We start from the raw sequence: 22,747 nt of genomic DNA, 5'->3' as shown, positions 1-22,747 counted from the left end.
TTGTCGATCCTTTTACTCAATCCTTTCTTCCTAACTTTTATACAAATTGTCTTATACATGACTATATACACTAATGCATAATATCATGATAGATGCTGAAATAAATATTACATGATAAACTTTTTGCAGACTAAAATTTTATAAATTAATAAAGATATTCTCCGTTTTTATTGCAATAAAGAAAAGACCACAATATAATAAATAAGGATTGTATGTTAGGGTTTACGTAGTTTTAAGCTAGCTATAAGGATCGAGATCGCGAACAAGCTCTGTAAGGGCTTATGCGACCCGCGAAGATGCTAGGAGATGTGGTAATCTAAGATTAAAAATTAGATATAATACTGTTTTATAAATGTGATAAACTGATTGTAAACCTCTAGTACAAAAGCATCCACTAATAAATACATCAATAAACGTAATTTTCAAATGCTCAAATTTCAAAAATCTCGGTAATATATACATATATGGCTTCTTATCGTGTTTAATTTAATCTAAAAGCATTCAAAGATATTGCTTCCGAAAATAATAGCCTCCAACAATATTTAATACGATTAAAACGGTATAAAAACGCAAAAATGAATGGCATTATACCCGTTATTTTGTTTGTACCACCGATTTAGGGTCTAGCGCTACGTCACAGACGGACCAACCAATCAGCGCGAACGGTCGTATCGATACATCCATATATAGTTTGGTATCCTTGTTATCAGGTGGCACAAAGTCACTGTTAGGGAAGATTCTGTATTGACTCTGTAGAAAGACTTCCCGCCGAGTCGTCTCAAATTTTTTCATCTGAAGGTAAGGCTACTAGGGAGTGAAATATGATATTACGGCACTTGAAACAAGCACCTTGATCATAGAATAGATCAAAAACGCAAAATTATTTATAATTATTATATTTTTTTACCGTCATTCGTTACATCGCTCGCGATTTCCGAAGTTGCAGGAAATGCACTTTCAGAAATCTTCGCCAGTTCTTCCGCCATCGTTTTTCCAGTTTGTTGAACCATTTGCGAAAAGTAACCATCGCGATTCTTCAACAGCAAATGCGGATGGTCGAACTCCTGTTTATAACATCGTAAAGAATGAGTACCGTTTTATCATCGATGCTCTACTTGTACAATCGATTCTTGCAACAACTAACTGAAAATTATACACTCACCACGATGCGGCCGCCATCCATGACCAGAACTCGATCACTGTCCATTATCGTGTTCAACCGATGAGCCACTGTCAACACGGTGCAATCAACGAACCTTCGTCTGATGGTTCTTTGTATCAAGGCATCGGTGCTGTGGAATTAAAACAAATCGATTCATCAATCAAATCAAAAAACACTAATTGAAAGCAAATTTCTCTATGCAGTTTCATAAAACACCTGATTTGTCTGGTTCTTCTTGAAACAAAAGTATCAAGTTACTGATCTCTCCTGCTGCATTCGAAAAAATATCGCTGCATTAAATTTAGACGCACACTTGTATACACGATAATCTCAACAACTCCATAACCGATTTTCATACAATTTTTTAATAAGTTTCCGCAACATCTCTGCAGTGTCATTAGAGGTATAAACCAAAGTCAGCTCACCCAGAAGCCGAGAAAAAAGAAATGGAAGTAATTTTCATCGACGCGAATACGATGAATGGACGGCGTTTTTTTCAATTAATTCATAAGCGGACAATACAATTTCACAATCGATGTTATGATGAATTTACTGACTTGGGATCAACATTGGCAGTAGCTTCGTCGAGCACGAGCAGCCGATTATTCCTGAGGATGGCTCTGGCCAAGCAGATCAGCTGGCGTTGTCCAACGCTGAAATTGGCTCCGCCTCCGGCGACGGAAAAGTCGAGGGAAGATATGACGCCGCCAAGTTCCACTTCCCGAATACTGTTCCACAGCTCTGCGTCCGAATACTGTTCGAACGGGTCCAAATTGTACCGCAGACTCGCGGAAAACAGAATTGGCTCCTGGGGAATGATCGAGATCCGTGACCGCAAGTCGTTCAACCCAATGGTCTTGGTGCTTATTCCGTCCAGAAAAATTTCCCCATCTAGTCCGTCTCCGACCAAACGAAACAGCGCGGAAATCAACGAGGATTTTCCAGCTCCGGTTCTTCCCACAACGCCCACTTTCCAGCCGGGTCGAATGTTCAAGTTCAGACCCTGCGGTTGATCGAAAGAGAAGTGCGGCCATGAAAACTGTCAACTCTGTAAAAACTCATGGTACATCTGCGGTTGTATTGTTTTAAAGTCTAGCCTGAGAGAAAAAAAGTATCACGAGACAAACATGAGAAACGTAGAGAAGAACAGGTCGTTCAAATCGAGGCATTGATTACACTTGAACTTCGGTGTACACCTGAGTTCAAAATTTCATGAAATCCTAGTTATAGGCTACCATGAAGTCTTTTGAATTTTGTAAACCAATTTCACGAAGCCATATAAAGTCTCGTAAATTCCCATAAGGCCCCATGAGGTCCTATAAATCTCATAAAATTCCGCAAAATCATAGGATCAAGGTGATGACACGTTTTGAATTTCTTGAAATTTCATAACGGATATCAAAATATAAAATACACTTGAGGATGTGCGCTCGGCCGACTATGGCGCTGTAAATGTCTCCGTGTTGCTAACAGAACTGTCTAATGTAAAAAATTAGCCGTCTCAGATTCATTATTTCCAAATGGACATACTGATAATTTCTCGAAGGCTTTGATCCCTCAGTATATCAATGGAGACTATAAATTGAGAGCACTAGCAAATAAATACGTTGCACACACCTTTAATGCCGGAGGCTTGTCGATTGAATATGTCATAGAGACATCCTTGAAGTCAAGAGAGCCCATCGAAGGCCAATCCGATGGAGGAGAGTTGTCGAAAGCGAATGGTCCCTCCTTCGGTAGATTGGTGTACTGTAGCAGTCGTTCAACCGAAGTCATCTGAGAAATTACGATAGTTATGTACCTTAATCCCTCTTGAACAATACCAATCAAGATCATTGATTGTGAGATAGCAAGTCCAGCAAACCCTCCAGAGGTGTTTTCTGTAAATGGTGGCAATGAGGTTCCAAATTATATCGGTGTACTTATCTGCAGTGTAGAATAATTGCAATTTAACATTACACTGACCATCATCTATTAAAATCAACGAGAAGCAAACACAAGCGATAAAAAGCCATGACATGAAATCAAGCACAAAACCAAAGGCAGTCGCTGTGGCAATAGTCATGTACCAAGCGGTAGTGTGCGTGTCTTGATGACGGTCGAACTCTTTTCGCAACAATTCTTCGACCGAGGATCCACTGCTTCGTATTGTTACCAGTCCATCAAGGGTTGAACCAACGTGCGAGAAAACGGGGCTCTTCGCTAAAATGGTCAACCGCACAACATTTCACAGTATACTCATAAAATTTCAAAGTATGAAGGCTTTCAAATCTGATTCATTAGTGTTTGGTCGAAAGAAGTACACTGAAGGAACCAACATATTGCGAAAACCGATTACTATGAAGTGTGAATATTTTTATTCTGGAGTATCACAAGTTTTAAAGATTCAAAAAAATCCATGACGGTAGTTTACTTCTTGAACGTAAGGAACCTCGTTTTATAAGGCTGTTCATAAAACACGTAGTGCTGTTAGGAGGTCTGTCCAATCATCACGCGTTACGTCGTGGGCGGGAGAGGAGTGGGTAGAGAAAAAGTCACGAGACGCAAGCGTAGTTTTCTCTAAATAAACCTCATTAACCTTTACCTGGCCTTGTGGGGTCCAAACGTGAGACCCTTGCTCATACTCATTTCAAACCAATAGTAACAGACAAAGAAATGTTTGAAGAAATATAAAGAAAAAATAACTTGTTTCTCCAATTTCTTCAGTTCCAATATTTTTCCACGCTTAGTGTTGTTTTCTTCAAAATAACCTGTATTATGTTTTGAAAAAATTTGTAAGATACATTGATAATTTTTGCAAATCAAAACGACCAGTAGTTGATTTGCGATATTAATTTTAGTGGTTGTGGTATGAGACGTTCCAGTATGTCATTTATGTTATGCTGGAGAAGTGTGCCAGTGTGTGTTCGTCCTTATACGTATATAATGTCATTTTGATGGATATGTAATTGCTCATTATTCATATGTATAGTCACAGTCAAAATTTTCATAGCACGTTCGCTCATCGGCAAAATTCAAATAGTCCAGATAAGAAGGGTCCTCATCCGTGTCACGTGATTTTCTAACACATCACAACCAACATATGGAACATCAAACATCCAGTGTCAGAAAAACCATTAATTTTGTTTTAGATAGATTTAGAACCCCAAGAAAACAACAAAGAAATTTATCACATGAAACTACTCACGCACATCATCGTAGTGACCGAAGCACACCGAGTCAAGAGGGGAATCCCACAATGCACAAATTGCCGAAAGAATGGATACACTAAAAATTACTGCAACAAGAGACCAAAATGCCTCGAGTGTGTGGCAAACCACCAGACCACAGAATGCACTAGAAAAAGAAACGACAGCAAAGTGAAATGCGTGATCTGCAACGGTAACTACTGTGCTAACTGCAGAGGGTGCATAGTGCACAAGCAGTTGAAGCAAAAAATTTATGTACCACCAAGAAAAATGAGCACGGCCACAAACAATACCGCACCGTCGTCAGAGATAGTTCAACCCTGAATCTTATATGCTGAATAGGTGAAGCAAGGAGAACTGCGTGAAAAATCTCGAAGCAATCTAGACCAACCGAATCACTCATCTGCTCCACAGCAGACAAACGACATGATCGAGTTGAAAAACATGACAAAGTCACTTATGGAACAGGTGAGCACCTTGCTGAACCTGCTAACAACAGTCATCGCCAAGATAGTGTAATCGCTGTTGTCCTCAAACTCTCCACTTGGAATGCCAACGGTCTGTTCCAACATGCACAAGAATTGTAACTATCTCTACGGATCCATAAAATTGAGGTAATACTCATTTCGGAGACGCGCTTCACGAAAAAAAAATACATGAAAATGCCTTGCTACTGCATCTATAGTACTAAACACCCGGACGGAACAGCACACAGAGAAACAGCTATTATTATCAGGTAAAGCATTAAAGATTTCGAACGAGATAAATACCAACAAAATCACCTACAAGCCACAACCGTAACTATCAAAGGCTATTTAGGGGGCATAACAATCTCTGCAGTATATTGTTCACCCAATTTCAATAACAAAAAACAACACTTCGAGCATTTATTCACCACGCTAGGAAACAGATTCATCGTAAGTGGTGACTACAATGACAAGCACCTTCAGTGGAGCTCAAGGATCGCAATAATAGAAGGGAAAAACTTATGGCAGCAATGGCAACTAATCACCTGCAATGCTTGTAAGCCAGGCAACCTACGTACTGGCCGACCGACCCCAAGAAGATCCCTGACTTCATCGACTCTTCCATCATCAAAGGCATTAACACCAAACAGTGTGTAATCAGCACAACAGCGGACCTGTTGCCGTATCACTCACCAGTCCTCCTAACAGTATGCACAAAAATTGGTCACAAACAAAAACAACCGACATTCTGCAGCAAGTAAACTGACTGGGATGCGTTCAGAAAAAAATTGAACGAAACAATCCACATGAGAATTCCCCTCAAAACAGAAAAGGCTGTGGAAAATGCAGTAGAACAGTTCACGAATGCCCTCCAAACAGCGGCCTGGTATACAACCCCAGATCTAAACACGCTGCACATCCAAGAAAAATGCCTAATCATAATCAAACGAAAAATAGCAGATAAACGAAAAGTACGCAAGCATTAGCAGCAAACAAGACTAGCATCGCACAAAAATATATTACCAACGCAGCAAAGGATCTGAAACAACTGATTAACAATCAGAGAAATGATGCGATCCAGGAATTCCTTGGGAATCTGACTGCCACCAAAGCTAACGACTACTCGCTATGGAGAACCACCGAGAAATTGAAAAACCCGCAACGTATGGTCCCACCCGTGAAGAATGGAAGAGGTAAATGTGTGAGAAGTGAAAAGGAAAAGGTTACGAGGTTCGCAACGCATCTCGAAGACTTATTCAAACCATTCGAATCAACGGTTACGCATAAAGAGAAATATACACAAAAAAATTGATGAGACTCAAATCATTTAGCCAGAGAGCAGCAATGGATTAAAATCCTGGGTCTGCAATGCAGCGAAGGAGTAACTTCCGCGTCTGCAAGCAAGTTTATTCAGGGAATAGTAACGGAGGTAACACCCGAGTCTGCAGTTTTCGCGATATACTGGTTCCTCAATTATCACTTACTGATGCCCTCTAGTCTCTTAAGACTCTGCGCAGTTTTGATGTAGAGAATTGTGATGAAATAGAATACACCCCCTGCAACGACTGTCGGAATGATCATCCAGTTGTTGACAATGAATACCATTACCAGCGATCCAATCGCGACGTTAAAATTTTGAAACATCTCCATTAACGCGCTTGGTAGCATCTCATCCATTGCACCTACGTCCTTTGAAAATCGGTTCAGGATTCTACCTGAATAAAAATTTCTTGAATGTATTAACGCAAGACCCCATTCCGAAAACTATCATTAAGAGTCAGAGTAGTTGCCCTACCTGAAACTAGCAGAAGGAATTTATTTCCACAAAGATGCTATCTGATATTGAAAACCTACCAGATGGATTAGTGTTGAAGAACCTCATTGTTGCTTCCAAAATGTTCGAGAACATGGCATTGTGTATATTGCGACTTGCGTTCATGCTGATCCTGACGAACAGTATGTTGCTCAGTACGACGATGATAGTGCATCCGGCGATGCAAGCGGTATAGACCCAAATTCCCACATTTTGTCGCAGCAATCCGCGTTCATCGACCCACTGCGATACGGAATTATTGTAATCCATGTCACCAACGACGGATTTGTTAGATTGCAACGTGGATTTCAGAGTTTCCTGGTTAGTCCAATACGTCATCCAGTAGTCACATCCACTGGCCGCCACTTGTCCGGCTACGAAGGCCAGAACGACGATCCCCAGTGTGCACAGATTTCCACCAGCAAAAAAATAGCCCCGGTATACTTCGCTTGATATTGATCCCGTTGCCATTTCCTCATCGTCTATGTTTTCCAATTCCTGCATACTCTCGGTGTGTTTTAGTTGCTGTTCATCGTTACCTGGAACTACGTCGTTTGTCTGAAAACACAATTGATTTTTCAATTAATTCCAGATGTTCTCGAAAATTTTCATGTCAATACCAATATTTGCGAAGTTGAAATTCGTCATGCGTACAAAAGTACCTCAAATTCTGTCGCGTCTGCGTCCACTTTTTCCGTGGACTCGGCATCGTCGGATTTTTCACAATTCTCGAAAATCGAATTCCGGAAGTTTGAGGCACTCAACTCCTGGAACGTTCCTTGGCATTCAACGGTACCCTGAAATAGGCAGCAAGTGTAATTCAGATGCCACATGTAGGTAATAATTAATACGGATAGGGTTATGTATTCTGTTACGAAATGTAAGTTCGACCCGGAGACTCTAAGAATTCGTGGTCACTTCACGACGAACTTGGAAAAGAACATATGATTTTGTAGTTGGGAATCCAGAAAACGTCTAGTGTCTGTGACAATTCGACGACTTGATTTCAAGTGACTCGATGATGAATTCCTTGATCATATTGCAGATTACAAAGCATTTCTCGAGCTTACGCGATTAACGAAAATAACAGTGTCGACTTGTTCGAGATATTGAAGCTGATGAGTAACTATGATCCGTGTTTTCGACTTTAGGAAACCATTGATGCACTTCTCGAAAAGGTGACGACCAACTCGAGAATCCACAGCGCTGAGAGGATCGTCGAGTAAGTAAAGATCGGCGTCTCTGTAAACGGCTCTTGCCAAGTTCACTCGAGCCCTCTGACCTCCTGACAAAGAAGCTCCCCTCTCGCCGACAAGACTCAGATCACCTTGTGACAGTTGGTCAAAATCTTTGAGCAGGGCGCAGGCTTCGGTCACCTGTATATGGAAGTTGTTTATCCTGATTAACAGAATCATTGAAACGGATTGAAAATTTCAAGTTTCAGCTTAATTCAGTTGCACAAAGGTCTTCGAGTAGAATTTTCAAAGATGAGGAAATTTTTAGGTTTTCGATAGGATGGTATATGATTCTGATTTCATGGACAGTTGGAAGTAAATGAAGAAAAAAATCTAAGATTTTGAAATTTACATTTACAGCGGTGTGGTTAAGTGACTTTTTGGTTTGAAAAACCACTACTAGAAGTAAACGAAAGTACCTTTTCTATCTCAAAAGGCGAATGAAATCTAGATTCATCTACAAACACTGGTAATTGATGGACGTTCTCAGTCTTGAAAGTCGGTGAAAGCTAGTTTTTCAGTTAAAAATTTAAATCAAATCAATATTTTCCAAAAGAAAATCAGTCGAAATGATGCTTGCCGTTACAGGGTGAGAAGCAAGAAGTGCTTTTAATTTGCGCAAAATCGAGATGGTAAAATCTTCGGGCAAAGAAGTAAACAATTGCAAGTTCTTTCACTGATAAATCCTGAAAATTACCAAGAAGCGCCTTTACTTCGTTGTTCGTCTTTCACGCCAAAAATTAAATGGAAAACTTCGTTAAAATTCTAGAAAAAATAAATCCAAATTGTGATATCTCGAGTACGAATCAACGAATTTTAATGATCTCGGTTTCGATCAACGCGGCTTTTTTCGCTAAAAACTATTTTGATTTTCTGTATTTTCCTGTTTCCTGAATTTTTCGAAAACCAAATTGAAAATACAATTTTCCAACACTTTGCGAACGTATCAATGAATTTTGATAATTCTGGTTTCAATCAACTCGTCACTTCTGAACTGTGAAACGATCAGATTCTAAGGCTGATAAGCCCGGTGGTTTTCAATGTTTTTGCTAAACAAAATAAAAAAAATATTTCTATCATGATGTCTCGAGAACGGATCAACGGATTTTCATGATTTTGGTCTCAATAAACGCGGGCCTTCTAAGCTGAGAGCGGATGAGATTTTGGATTCGATCGCTTCAGTAGACTCCAAGTCATTGAATGTTAAGCTTACAGAAAAAAAAGTGTCACATAATGTATTCTGATCTCAAAACGTGCATTCAAGCGTCAAGTTCGCTAGCTGTCCAATTAGTGTCAGCCAGATAAGCAGCTTGTTATTCAGTTACATTCTGCAGAATTCCGTATTTCTGAAATTCCTTCGAATTGCATAATAATAACAGAAAACGCACCTCTTGGTACCGCTTCTTTTCGTACGGCAGACCGAACAGAATGTTGTCGCGTATTGAAGCGGAGAAAAGCCAGGGGTCTTGACTGGCGTAAGAGACGCGAATATCCCGACTGGTTATTTCGGCTTCACTTTCTTTCCCCGTGAAAAACGACAGCTTCCCAGCGCCAACCGCCAGCTCTCCCAGAATCAGATGCAGCAGTGACGACTTGCCCGATCCAACCGGTCCGAAAAGCGCGCACGAACATCGGTTTTTCACTTCCAGAGAAACCTCGGACAGCGTTGGAGGAAGGTTGCCGAAAATCCAATTCGCCGCGACCGTGTCCATCCGTATTCCAACTCCGTTTTCAAGTATTTCCAATCTATCCACATCACCGGGCCCGTTTTCGGTGCAGGCAAGTTGAGCTTTTTCCACGCATTTAACTTCGTCCAGAAGTAAGAACTCCTGTTCAATCAAGATCATCGATTTGCAGTTGTCAAGGGGTTAAGTATAACCAAGATAAAATTGGTCTTTGAACTTCAAAAACTAAAGCACGTTTATTCTCACAATTAGACTGTTACGTGAACGACTACGAGATTTCTGAAGTTTGGTTCTACCTCCACGATTCAATGTATAACGAATGGATGTTTTAAAACAAAATTTAAGGAAACTTGTTGTAATCTCAGTTCAGCTGTATTGAAATAATTAGCTAAACGTAGTTTGATGGCTATTGGTTAAATTTAGAGATGACATTTCCACAATGGATTTCGATTATTATATCTGGTGTATTATTCCACAAAGTATCGATCAGGTTCGGAAATCGTTGTTTTCGATTATTTTGCCCGCAAGTACTGGTCAAAAAACAAAGCCCCGATTGGCAAATATTTTTCCCGTCTCAGACATTTGCTATTGCGAGACCGCCCAATTTCTGTGATCTGAAAAAAATAAAAAAAATTCTAGAAAAATATCACTGCATTTTTGAGCCCTATTCAAAGACGGAGATTATCGCGGCAGTTTGATTGCAGAAATAACGAAAATTTAAAAACTTACTTTCTGATCGCATTTTTCATATGGAAATAATCAAGGAAGTTCCTAATAACATGGTTCGAAAAAATATATATTCACAGAGTTTAACGAGAAAAAAAAATGACTACCGAGGTCTTCGTTAGTTAGCGCACCGAACGTCATTGCTAAAGACAGCTTTCTAACGCGGCGGCTAACTATCTAACGAGGACCTCGGTAGTTACACTTTTTTCGAGTCAAGCTCCATGAACATATTTTTTCCAACCCATGTTACATGGAACTTTCTTGTTAATTTACATATGACAAATGCATTCCAGGAGTAATTTTTGAAATATACGTTATTTTCGAAATCCAACTTTTGCTGTAATGACATATCTATTCTTGAATATGGCTCAAAAATGTTATCATATTTTTCTAGAATTATCTGAATTTTTTCGGCCTTCAAAAAATGGGGGGTCTCAAAATGACAATACTCATCCTCACACACGAGATTGAAAAAATTTGAAAAAATGAAAGCATTGTTTTATGATCAGTAATGTCGGCAACAGACAATCTGGCAATTTGATTTGTACTCCAAAATAAAATTGATTGTTTATTTTCTTTGCAACCCACTTCCTGTTATTGAACATTAAGCTATCTAACTCAGTATAACCCTCCCTTTCATTGTATCATAGAAAAAAGAATTGAGTTCGTAAGAGTCGTTGGCTTATGGTAAGGAATTTGTCCACCCAATGAACCCCGGTTACTTTACTCGAGCTTTGGCAAGTAAGTCGCACGCGTGAGAAAATTGAGAAAAATTGATGACAGAATACTGTTAGTTACAGTCCTCACAGCCGGGTACTACAAGTACCCAAATTTCCTCGAGTACTAGCTATAGGTTTCAACATTCACCCTTCTCGATAGACTCAAAACAATAATAGTGGGTTCGGGGTCGATGTAAGGATCAATAACATGGCCACCAGATATGAAACTGTACCTCACGGTTTATTGGACAGGCTTTATATTCATTCAATCAGTAATTATTCAACGCTTGTGTCAACTTGGGAGACTTTCTAACAGTTATCCGTTCACCACGGGTCTCGTCGCGAGCAGAACCGGAGTAGGCCTCAGGACGACGTGTACAGGTACCATCTCACCCGAAATCATCGGTCAGTACCTGTACTGTTTTAACCGGGGGCTGCAAGCCGTTGCCGGCTACCCGACACGGAAACCACCCCAGGGTAGCTTAGCTACCCCGACAAGGCCAGCCCACGCGGCTACACCAGTTTTGTGTGAACTTGTTACTTATTTTTAAGTGTTCGTGATCCGCGGACTGTAACAACCATGTTGGTTTCCCAACGTGTCAACCACCCCGGGTCAAAACCTCACCCATGAGGCCCCGGGAAGGCCAGTGCGAGAGTCCCCAACCGGCTCTACCCAGTTCTGCTCTCGCATCTAATTACTCGATCACAAGTATAATCGAAACACGATCCCAATGCCATTTGATAATCAAATCGATCATTATGAGCCTCGATTCGTTGAGTTGATAGCCCCATGTTCACACAGTTCACTGTATCACTCTCGCACACATAACGAGCTACTTTCAACGAGACTCACGTGTTATTCCTTCCGAGTTTCGACTAATACTGATCTGGTTTTGGATTCTTCTCCATATTCTCTTCTCGCTTGCTCTCGCGGGGATTTTGTGAACTTTGGACCGTATTGTCATGTTGACCACTCGTTGTAGTGTGCGTGAGATTAGCGTATTTCGATTCAATACATTCTGTCCCTTTACAAATCCCTAGCTGATCTATAGCGGTCGTTTACCCCCTCGCCTTTCCATATCTCTCTGTTATTACATATGGTTTGAAGTAATGCTCATCTAAACTGTAGTGTCATTGTGTATACTTCTTAATTTTTTACACAGTCTTTGATTGAGATCGCGTTAAACATCGGATTATAACTTAATAATCACATGTGGGAATAGTGGTCTGTGTCAACGGCCAATTACGAAATTATAGGTCGAAAAGGATTAGTTTCAGCTGATTTCTATCTATGCATTGGCATACGTCGCCAACAGAATACGACGTTTTCTTCCACACCCACCAACCCGTGAGCTCAGTGCAGGCGTTAGAGGGACTGACACCCTAGGCAAGAATATTTTGGCGCCCACAAGGAAATCAAAATCGAGAGTTAATTTTTTTCTGAACCAATGTGAACGTGCCTCGCGCCCCACTCTCGAACATTTAGCCATCCCCACCATCCACCACGCGTTCCAGTTTCGTGGGGGGTGGGGGGTGGGGGAAGTATCCCACCTCCACCAATCGCCCCCCAAAATCTGGCGCCCTGGGCCGTCGCCCCATCGCGCCCCCCCCCCCCCCCCCTAACGCCGGCACTGCGTGAGCTCGTTGGTACGGACGAGCGGCTTGGAAATACCAAGTGGATCAATAGTCCGCAGGAGACTACGAAGGATAAGTCTGCGAGGTGGTAAAGTGGCCTCGGCATCTTCGTGCGGAAAAGCCGGCCAGAGAGCCGTACACGTACACTTGGCGATAATGAATCTGAGACGGCTAGTTATGTTGGCAACATAGATAAACCCACAGCGCCACAGTCGGCCGAGTGTGAATCAAATTCAATCTCAATAAACATAACATAAGCCATGAACGTCGAATCTAACCTTAGAATACGTGTCAATCCAACAAGTCATTATCCTCGCGGTCCCCAAGTGTACAACAAAAGGACGAGCCAGGCGTGGGGTCATGCGGTTGGGCGCCTTTGCAAGCGAAGCGCTACTGTACCGTACTCGTGCCTGGGGGTAGCAGATCGCGACTATCCGTGCTGCGCATGCGCGGCGGCGAGTACGCGCGTCGAGCGAGGCTGCTCGGGCGGCGCTGAGCTAAACGTTCAGTCTGAACGCGAACCCCGAGTGAGGCAGCGAGTTAACCGAATTTCATCGCTACAAGATAGAAGTAACATCATCCTTGCGTACGTCACAAAAACTTGTACAAAAAAAAAAAAAAAATCGGATTAAATGGGAGATGTCAATGTCCGATCTTGATCACTACTTCGTGGAATACCCCCATCTGTATATCGTGGTAAAACCAGATTTCATCAAATTTGCCGGGTGAGCTTATAAAGCCGATATCTTTGTCCTCGGAATCAAGGTTTAATGGATTCGCTTGTCTCGCAAAATGCGAATAGATATACGAAAGCCTAAACAGATCTCCCTGGTCGATGTAATACGATTATAGAATTACTGACTGTTAATCTATCCAAGGACACAGCGGCTTCACCGGCAAGGATGAGCGCCAAGGGAAAGTAAACTGCGCATGATATTCTCAGCGCGTTTATCAGACCAACGCTAACGAAAGCCGTTTCCGCTGTGATCGTATTTCCGATGAGGACAAAACTTGTCAACGCGAAGTAGAGGGTGATTTTTCCCGACAGCAATATTATGCTAAAATTGAATCCTTTCAAATACGAAGCGTAGCTTATAACTTTCAGCTCCAAATCTCTGACTTTGGATACTATTTTGTTGAATGGTTTTTCCCAGGAATACATTTTTACCACCTGCAACGTAATTAAAAAAATTCCAACTTAGTTGGTTATACCTTTAGGATGAAAAATAATTTTACTTATTATTGCACTAGACTTGTATTTTGCTTGAAATGAAATACATGCACCGAACGCTGAAATACAACTTAAATTACACGCAGGTTTCAGTAATATTACGAGCCATTTCATGTGTATAATTACGATGACCGATATCAAACGATTTTCAAATATTCCGGTGAGTTTTAGAATTTTACGGGGTTTATACTTACAGAAATATCAAATTAATTCGGGAGATTTGGCCTGCTTTCGATTGATGAGTCTAGGATCCCAACCGATTTCAATAAATTTCAGTGACTTTAGAGATCTCAAGAAGCATTTAAAAAAATATGTATAAATTCCAATATTATCACCGGATTCAAACATATTCCACAGGTTTCCGATACCTATCGATAAACCGTCAAATTTTGAAACCAAAATGTGACCATAAAGAAGGAACAAAAATATTACAGCTTGCCGGACCGCAGGAAATCGTCATATTAATTTTGAATTTCGAGTAAAGTACACGAGCCCCGTTTGTTTTTTCTTCATTTCTTACACAAGACAGTTACTTATTTAAAAAAGCAAATTGAAAATTTCGACAAATGAAACTTGCTGTGCATTGTATCCCACTTCAAGTATGATATGGAAGTTGAATCTTTTGGTCAGAGAATCAAAAATTGCCAATAATACGGATCTGCCTGTAAGATCACCTGTATTCCAGAAATCAATTCGGTCATCAGTTGCACCCTCTCGTCTGTTTTCCTGGCGATTTTAGCCCTCAACTTTCCACCGACATGGCTGAAATACCCTTGCAGAAGCAACGTCTGGGCCATCGTGGCTCCGATTGCTATAAACGTGGCGACGCCAATTGATAACCACATCACGTATCCAGATATCGCCAGCTAAAGTTCACAAAAACATTGTAAACACTCTCTGTAAATTTTTTCTGTAAATTTACTTATTCGCTTTGGAAATGATTTTTCTTTCTAAATCCGTATGTCATGGAAGATTGCATTACTATAATCTACTCAAAAATCTTGAACCATTCTCATTTATTACCGTTGCTGTGGTTTTATCGAGAGATCTTTCACTGGCAGTATTTGATAATTACTAAACACAACAGGATTATTCAATTCGTGGAATCAAGAAAATTTCGACTTTGGGAATTGTAGAGATTATGTCAAAAATCACAACCTACCCGAATGAAATAGTTTATTACTTTGTAATATTACCTGTATTGGCATGATCCAAAAATGATGAAGGAATATAAAAATGCTGTCAAATCGAGCCACGTCGTTGCTTATTAAATTTGCAACTTTGCCAGCTGCTGTGTTGTGGACCGCATTTTGATCAAGACGTAAAACCTGAAAACGCAAGGATTTAAATGTATCTGGTACTTATAACGCCTTACTTCTCACTTGCATGTAGAATTGTTCATCCTGTACTCAGTAAATTTGGTAAAACAATCTGAAATATTCAACTTTTCATAAACGTGTGCAAAAGGTCAAAAAACCAAAATTTCACTGAATTGTGTATTTATTGGCAGACTGATGTTTCGTTTGTTCCGAATACAAATATTGTATTTCAAAAGAATTTTTTCTGCAAACCAATAAGATACGATTTGGTTCATTCAATGGGTCGTAATCAGAGTTGATTACAGCAGCTGTATATTTTTTTGCAAATTTTGAAAATGCGTCAGATTCGAAAATTGGCGAATTTTTCTGGATTCTTTTGTAATTAGTTTACAATTTTCATCATGCTTTACATAATTCCAAATGAGAGATAAAATAATTTTGTACCGATTATCTAACAATACTATTAATTTTGCATCGCTGAGTGATGTTTTGGAAAAAAATCGCGATTCGGTAATATCTCGCCCACGCTTAATGGAATGAAAAGAAGAAAATTATTTCTGTCAAATTTGCGTATTTTCAACAGAATTTTCGTTACAAATATGCGAAGACATTATACGTCTCAAGAATCTTTTTAATCATGTGTCAGAATTTTTTTATATTTTCCAATCGATTCACGCAACTGATTACCTTTCTGTAAATCAGAGAACAGCAGGCAACCCTGACGCGCATCCCGATTTGCTGTGTGCGGAGATCAGTGTGGTGCATGATGAGGATGTCGAGGAATATCACGAGAACTAAAAGTCCGGCGTAAATGAGACCTTTGGTTCGTGAGATGCCGCATGCGACCTCATCGAAGTACTCGATGATCCACCCCTGGAGAATCGGTCCCGCGACGTGTAGAAACGCGAAGCGGAAGAAAATAAACAGCCCTAGAATCATGTAAGGCAGCCAGAACACTCGCGTTAGCGCCCGTCCAAGGCTCGGCTGCCTCGCTCGCTTTTTTTCGCCATTTTTATTCAGGGTCCTCTTCGCCTCAGATTTAGCCAATTCCTTGATCCACTCTCTGATTTCATAAATAGACAGACATATTTTTTTTCAGGAAAGTAGACATCTTTCAGCTTCATGAATTTTAGCCCAATTATGATCGTCCTCAATGACTTTTGGTAAAATATCAAGGAACCACAAATGTTCCAAATTATTTGCGATTTCGCTGATAGCAATACTCGTATCAATAACTGTTCGAAACATTTTAAATTTGGAAGCTATTTGAGGTAGTTGAAGAAATTTCAGGCGAATATTGTCGACGAGATTTTTTCAATTTTAAACGTACTCCATAATTTATTATTACACAATTGCTGAAAGATATAAGTCCGATGATATAAAACCAGCTGTTCTTGCGTTAAATTTTTCAGTGTATTATTTCGAACACGGAATTACCTTTCGAGATGATTGCCAAGTTGTTCAGATTCATCGGATTTCAAGGGATCGTACAAATCTGTGGTCTGTAAATCATGCTTTGCTCCCTTCCAGAAAATCTGTCGTGTCCATCTGTATGCAAATATGTTGAACAAGCAAAAATAAGCACAACTCGCAATACTTTCAGTCCATTTACATTTCAGCCGGTGAAACTCGTGATTTTCGTGTTTGTTGTAAATCATACAATAAATGCTTCGACTCAAATTGCGACACAAGAAAACAAAATCCTACATTAAGGTCGAAAATTTTCTTCATGTTCATTATATCTTATCTATAATTAGGTCGTTGAACGAAAAATTTCGACAAATTCCGTTAGGTCCGTCAGATAGAATGACGAAAAACAATTGACACGTATTTTTACTCTTTTCAATTAAGTGTTTATCAATAAAGACATAGCTAGTCAAATTTGCGTGATGTCATAATGTTCTCTGTTATACGCACTCGTGTCGAAATACAGTGCTTTGATGCAGGGTAAATTTTTAGATTGAGAAGTCCATTGCTGCAGCTCTTCTGGCGTTATCATGGTTTTCTCAGTTTTGTGGAATTGAAGATTTTCGTGACCCAATAATCAAACAACTATCACATTCAGACAGTTGTTGGTTTCAACGCATTTTGATAAGCGCGTCATTAATATATTGTAACCTTTTTGCTTTGGATTAAAATGATTGAAAACGTAGAAACCGTAGATTTTTTAATACAGTTACTAAACTTCACCAGTCTGAAGAATTCATTGATAAAAAATGGAAAATGTTTACCCGTTCTTAAAACTCTGTAACTTCTAAACAAAGGCTCAAACTATCTTTAACAAAGTATTAAAAGTTTCGGCTTCAGTCGCAAAATTTCATATAAAAAACGAAAATTTCAATAACGGGGTTTTTGGTATAACGAGATATTCTATTTATTTTGTTTATGATTATCTATTCCATAATTCCGCCATTTTTTATTTTTCCATTGTTTTTATAATCAATTTCGGCGGACAAACGAAATTCTTACTCCAGTTATATTGCGAAAATATTTTTCGATTCTAAATCGAAATAATTTTTCGAAGCTAGAGCAGCTCGTGTCGTTTCTTGTCATTTTTTTGGGGATTATTCATGACTGATGGAACGTCATTAGTGATGAAAATGGAATAATCATCGTAAATTATACGTGTAGTACTTTACCCAAAAAACAGTGCACTCAAAAAACTGGACGATTCTTCAATATTTTTCCGTCGCCTGCGTTCTTTTCGCTCCCTGACGTCCATAATATTTTTTTTCTCCTTACGTATAACACTAGCTTCCGATTGTACCAACTATTCCTTCCAGCTTGATAAGTGAAAAAATTTCAAAATCAATATTATTTTGGCAACGATTTTTTTTCCATCCTCACTGGCATTTCTGATTCGTAAATTACTAATTTCGAGTACTTCTTGTTTTGCCCGTCCAGAATTTGTAGCGATTCGTTACTCTCTAAAACTGAACTGTAATGCAAATTTTTCAAATATAATTGGTACTGAAATGTTGAGAAAAGTGGTAGAATATGTGATCTGAAATTGTTCAAAATATGTTAATAGTATCCGTAAAAATTTCTAAGCAAATAATTAACCATTCAAAATTCAAATCACTCATCCAATTTCGCGAACCGATCAACAAAAAAATATACGTAATCTCGAAAATTCATCACTTATGATATACACACCGTAACTTACTCTTCTCAGCACTATTGATTTCACATATTTCGTCCCATGTTACATGAAATTCAACCGACTTGCATGTAACGGCGACGTGACGTCTTTTATAATTGGAACGAACAATTGTCCGCAGACTGTGAGATCAAGTATTTCGAGTTTTACAAGAATATCCCATAAGTCAAGGACAACTTTGGCGAATACTTTGAAAGTCATCATGGTTGCCGTATAGTGGGAATAATAATAGTAAACTGTTTTGTAGATACTTGCAGAAAAAAAGAAGAAAACCACGTATGAAAAAGTCTGTTAATCAGCATAGGACCGACTTTATGATCAAGAAAACCTGGGGTGCGTTCGGAGCCCAGTCATGCGTTTGAGGGTAGAAAAATAGCGTCGTGAGTTCTAGAGTCAACATTTTCAAATATTTTATTTAGTCACAACATGCGTATTATAAATTTTTTTCAAACACGTAGTGACCGCCATAATTGTTTAACCGAATGTGGCTAAATATTGCAATCGACTACTCGATTTTTTATTATCTAAAATTTCGTTCGAATCCTTCGAACTGTTCTTCCTGAAATGTTGAGCACACTCGACAGTTTCTAATATGCAGAAAGGCAGATAAGGATTCGAAAAGTCTACTCACCGAGAAATAGTTTATTTTTTCACACACACTGGGAAATTATGCATGTATTGCAGAGAATCTTGGAATAATGCTTAACGATGGTTTCAAAAAATTAACGTCACTGAATTACTATTATATATACTGTAAAAAGTGTTTCATCGCTACTGAAGTTTCGGTGCTCCGAGTTTAGATGAGGCTGCCAAACAGAAAAATTCCAGTCGTGGTCGTTTGTAAGTGATGATTATGTTGACTGACATCTTTTTGTTCATCCATATGTGCTATTTAATTATTATCAAGGAGGAACGATACGCAGTGAAATTACACTTTGCACTACAAAGTACACTTTAGTCAATGAAACAGATGAATTTTCAACAAAAGATATGTCATTCCTATAGCGTCTCAGGCGTTGGTAATTGCGAGACATGTGGCAGAATAAGGAAGAAGAACGAGTGTACCAGTCGGAGAATTAGTTAAAATGACTCGACGTATTGGTTGGTAACGAGACCGTAACTACATATAGATACCACTGTTTGTGACTAGAACACCAAGTAAACTGATGTAATTGTCACGTTGTAATTTTGAGGGAAATCGTATTCATTGTAGCGTTGTAGCCGAAGTTGTGGAAGATTTCCGATAATGCAACAACAATGTCCTTGCGAAAGATCAACGTTAAAAATCTGATGGAGTTTCCAGATTCTCATTCTGAGGTACATACTGTACTGTATTTGAGGATTTAAATTATTAAAGAAGTAATAATTTATCCATATTGTCTTTGTGGAGCATCGAGAAGCCAACGAGAGGAGTCGGGCTCTTCTGGGGTCTTTGTCGACCAAAAAAATAATCTTCCTCAATCCATAAAACGAAACTATCTTCCAATTAGTGAAGAGCAACGAGGTGTTTGACTGAACACTGTGCTGCCAGAACTTGGAAGGAAACATTAGGGGGTCAAGGATCTTGTGAAAACCCTCACTTTCCAATCCTGCACAAATATACTTTTCGTAAGTTGAAATAGTCGAAGAATGAATGACCAGAATGGTTCCGTTTAAGTGGTTTAAGGTGTTTTCCGTATAAGATTTTCAACTTGATATGACCGTGACTTTTGACCTTCGTCAAGGCCATCTTCACCGCTTACTGCTTCTCACTGATCTCTACAACTTTTATGAGTATCATCGTGCTCTGGTGAACGCATTTTCGAAAAATCCATTTCCTTAGTCTAAGCCTAGCGTTCAACTTTGATACGACCTTAAGATGTTAGAATTTTTCGTGCCCAATGTAATTTCCGAGCATAGAATTTTCCACGCTTTTTGTTTCTGGGGTCAAAAACAGGATGTTCCTTTTGATGAAATCCACTTGACCATGAAATGATCTTGAAAGTCATAATTAAAGTCAAACCTTAAGTCACGACTACCCTACGTAGGAGCCTACGTAGGGCTGAAAGTAGGCGCTAAATTTCGACATCGGATGTCTATAGTTACGATGGACATGAATTGGTGCAACTCCGAATAGTACAAGCTCAGATCAACAGGTTGCGAGAATGCTTTCTTATTAGAAAATTCAAAATAATTGAACTTTGAGATTTATGAGCTCATTTTCAGTTTCAGATGATTATACTACTAATATCCATGTATTCACTTTGTGAGAATTACTATAAATCCCAGTTATATCACATATACATACACGAAAAATTAACCGTGCTGATGTTCTTTTTTCAACGAAATAACTTTTGTCGTTTTCCCCGCTGAACCACAAATCACACATCCGGGAACAGACGAGCATCAACTGATGCCAGGTGAACGAGTTCTGCTGTATGACATTCGACATGTCGCAATTGGCCCTGGGCAAAATAATACATCGCAAAGCTCCCCACCGAGGAACAAAGTTTCTGTAATGTTCATTAGTTATGGAGCGTGGCGTGAAGAATGAATGTAAGTGCAAGCGTGTATGACTATGAAAGTGAGAATATGAATGTGGAATGTACCGAGTGTTTAATAGGCTAAGAGCCTTGGAGGCAACGGTCATAACTGTAACGCCGGGGTGATACGGGGTTACATTCGGTCGAAACCTTTCACAATACGATTTTCTTCTTCATATTATCATGGCTATATCTCTCAAGAATATTTTGACCAAAAGCTCATTTCGAATTTCCAAAAATTGAAAAATTTATCAGTACTCCAGTGAAACAACGCACTGGTGTGCGCTTCAATTGAATCGAGTTGAAGGCTAGAAAGATCAACCTGTTGGGAAGCTGCGGATGCAGCAAAAGGCCTTCTATACGCCTAAGGAATCGCTGGTTGAGAGTAAAAGAAATTTTCATTTCATCTGACATCGGATCAGCGTCAAAACCGAGGTTAAAACTTTAAACGCGTAAATTATACACACGTTTATCTATATACTGTACTTTCCCATGTAGTGGACCTCCTGATTCAACACGGATGGATGGAGTAACTTCAAAATTTGCACACACGTTCGTTCCTCTTATGATTACGCACGATATGTCGATCGGATTTTTTGATTAAACTCGCCATTTTTTGATCACACCTAAATACGGAGAGATTTTTGCTGTGAAAAGCGACGATTTTTAACAAATCATCATATCTTTCGCATTTTTTTGGCATTTTCAAAAGCCCGAACAACAAACCATAACTATTTTCATCTACGTTAATATACATTCTGATTTCTTGATTTCAGACACGGCGCTTCGCCACTACAACCCCCACCGTTTGGTCCTGCGTAGGGAAGGATTCAGGAAATGAATACTATAACAATACATTCAACATTCTTGTTTGTAAGACGTTCTAATGTTTTTGAGCCAGTCAAAATATTTCACAAAAAGTTAGGTTTGAGTTGAATGAAGATAATTTTGTATAAATGTGGTACAACAGATGTTCCATAATAATTACATTTGCGCGTCATGTCTAACCTTTAATGTATTAAAATGTAATTTCTTCAACGTTTCTTAGACAATTCTCGAAAATCCTAATTTTCAATGTTTCAATTTTTTCATCCTAGTAAATCTCTTACACAGTTTAGAGTTAAAACTCTTTTATCTCAGTGAATAAAAAGTGGAAAACATCAAATTTCCTTCTAACATATTTCTTCTTCTAATCTAGTAAATCACACAATGATCACATAACCGTCCGATTTTTCCACTCACCAAAATGTTTGCCCAAGGCGGATTAGAAATTAGAAAAAAACACTATATTTTGAAAATATGTTAATTGCTGATAACTGCCAGTTACGTGATTACGGATAAAACAAAGTATATTGATCGAGAGAAGGAAATTTACTATCTTACGAAATTTATCCAGGACGAATTTCTTTTCACGACCAAATATTGGGTTGCCGCACAGCGACAAACTTATGTGACCACCAACCAATTACGACTGCCATAAAGTGAAAATGAGCTCTGCCCGATTTCTTAATTAATCCGAAAACACAACGGGCTAGTTCAGGAGCGTAGCTAAGACTCCAGCTGTGGTATAAAAATAACGAATCACCCCTGCCTATTGGTGTATGGTTAAATATGGTTAAAGAATCGTCTGAAATGTAAAAAAAAAACGACAAGTACCACAGTAACCTTATAATGAAAAACTTATCGTCGATTTTTGCCGTAAAGTCAGGAACAACGCCAAGCACGTCTTTCCAGCCCGTACACATCGTGAAGTCGGACCTAACTTTTCGTTTAGTGATATCAAAACATCATCCCAAGAGTCTCGAATCCACTTAGCGGACACATTAAATTTCTGCATATCGCCGTCAATATATACGTTTCTTGCCCGGTTCAACAATTAAAGAAA

The 22,747-nt window shown here is 39.2% G+C and overlaps 1 protein-coding gene and 1 long non-coding RNA gene across 9 annotated transcripts; one reads left to right on the top strand and one right to left on the bottom strand.

Moving 5' to 3' along the window:
• Positions 1-18: 18 nt before the first annotated feature.
• Positions 19-20,739, bottom strand: LOC107225949 (ATP-binding cassette sub-family C member 4). Of its 8 annotated transcripts, none has more exons than XM_046739757.1 (18): positions 20,628-20,739; positions 17,820-17,963; positions 16,618-16,728; positions 15,868-16,243; positions 15,058-15,189; positions 14,536-14,727; positions 13,493-13,801; positions 9,254-9,694; positions 7,701-8,006; positions 7,293-7,427; positions 6,672-7,188; positions 6,302-6,532; positions 3,128-3,364; positions 2,780-3,042; positions 1,720-2,165; positions 1,163-1,292; positions 908-1,064; positions 19-807 (listed from the first exon to the last, which is right to left on the bottom strand). In XM_046739757.1, exons 2-18 carry the CDS (start codon positions 17,900-17,902, stop codon positions 779-781), a joined length of 4,095 nt encoding a protein of 1,364 aa, XP_046595713.1. In that variant the 5' UTR covers positions 17,903-17,963; positions 20,628-20,739; the 3' UTR covers positions 19-778. The 8 variants fall into 8 exon arrangements, with proteins under 8 accessions (XP_046595713.1, XP_046595711.1, XP_046595708.1 ...); XM_046739755.1 differs by having other exon boundaries at positions 17,820-18,118; positions 20,628-20,715; XM_046739752.1 differs by lacking the exon at positions 20,628-20,739 and adding an exon at positions 18,972-19,202 and having other exon boundaries at positions 17,820-18,118.
• LOC124294492 lies at positions 19,435-21,989 on the top strand. Its single transcript, XR_006904367.1, has 3 exons — positions 19,435-19,657; positions 19,731-19,948; positions 21,639-21,989. It is a non-coding gene; the product is annotated as an uncharacterized LOC124294492 (long non-coding RNA).
• The last annotated feature ends 758 nt before the right edge of the window (positions 21,990-22,747 follow it).

This window comes from Neodiprion lecontei, chromosome 5, assembly GCF_021901455.1.
Source record: "Neodiprion lecontei isolate iyNeoLeco1 chromosome 5, iyNeoLeco1.1, whole genome shotgun sequence".
Taxonomy (NCBI): Eukaryota; Metazoa; Arthropoda; class Insecta; order Hymenoptera; family Diprionidae; genus Neodiprion; species Neodiprion lecontei.
Note: the sequence above shows the minus strand (reverse complement) of the source record. Positions and strands in the feature narration are given on the sequence as shown.

Coding starts and splice junctions, on each gene's coding strand:
- LOC107225949 (XM_046739757.1), bottom strand. CDS start 17,902: ATGGACGTCAGGGAGCGAAAAGAACGCAGGCGACGGAAAAATATTGAA. Junction 3,043..3,127: donor GTTGATTTTAATAGATGATG/GTCAGTGTAATG, acceptor CACCATTTACAG/AAAACACCTCTGGAGGGTTT. Junction 808..907: donor GAGCGATGTAACGAATGACG/GTAAAAAAATAT, acceptor TTCACTCCCTAG/TAGCCTTACCTTCAGATGAA.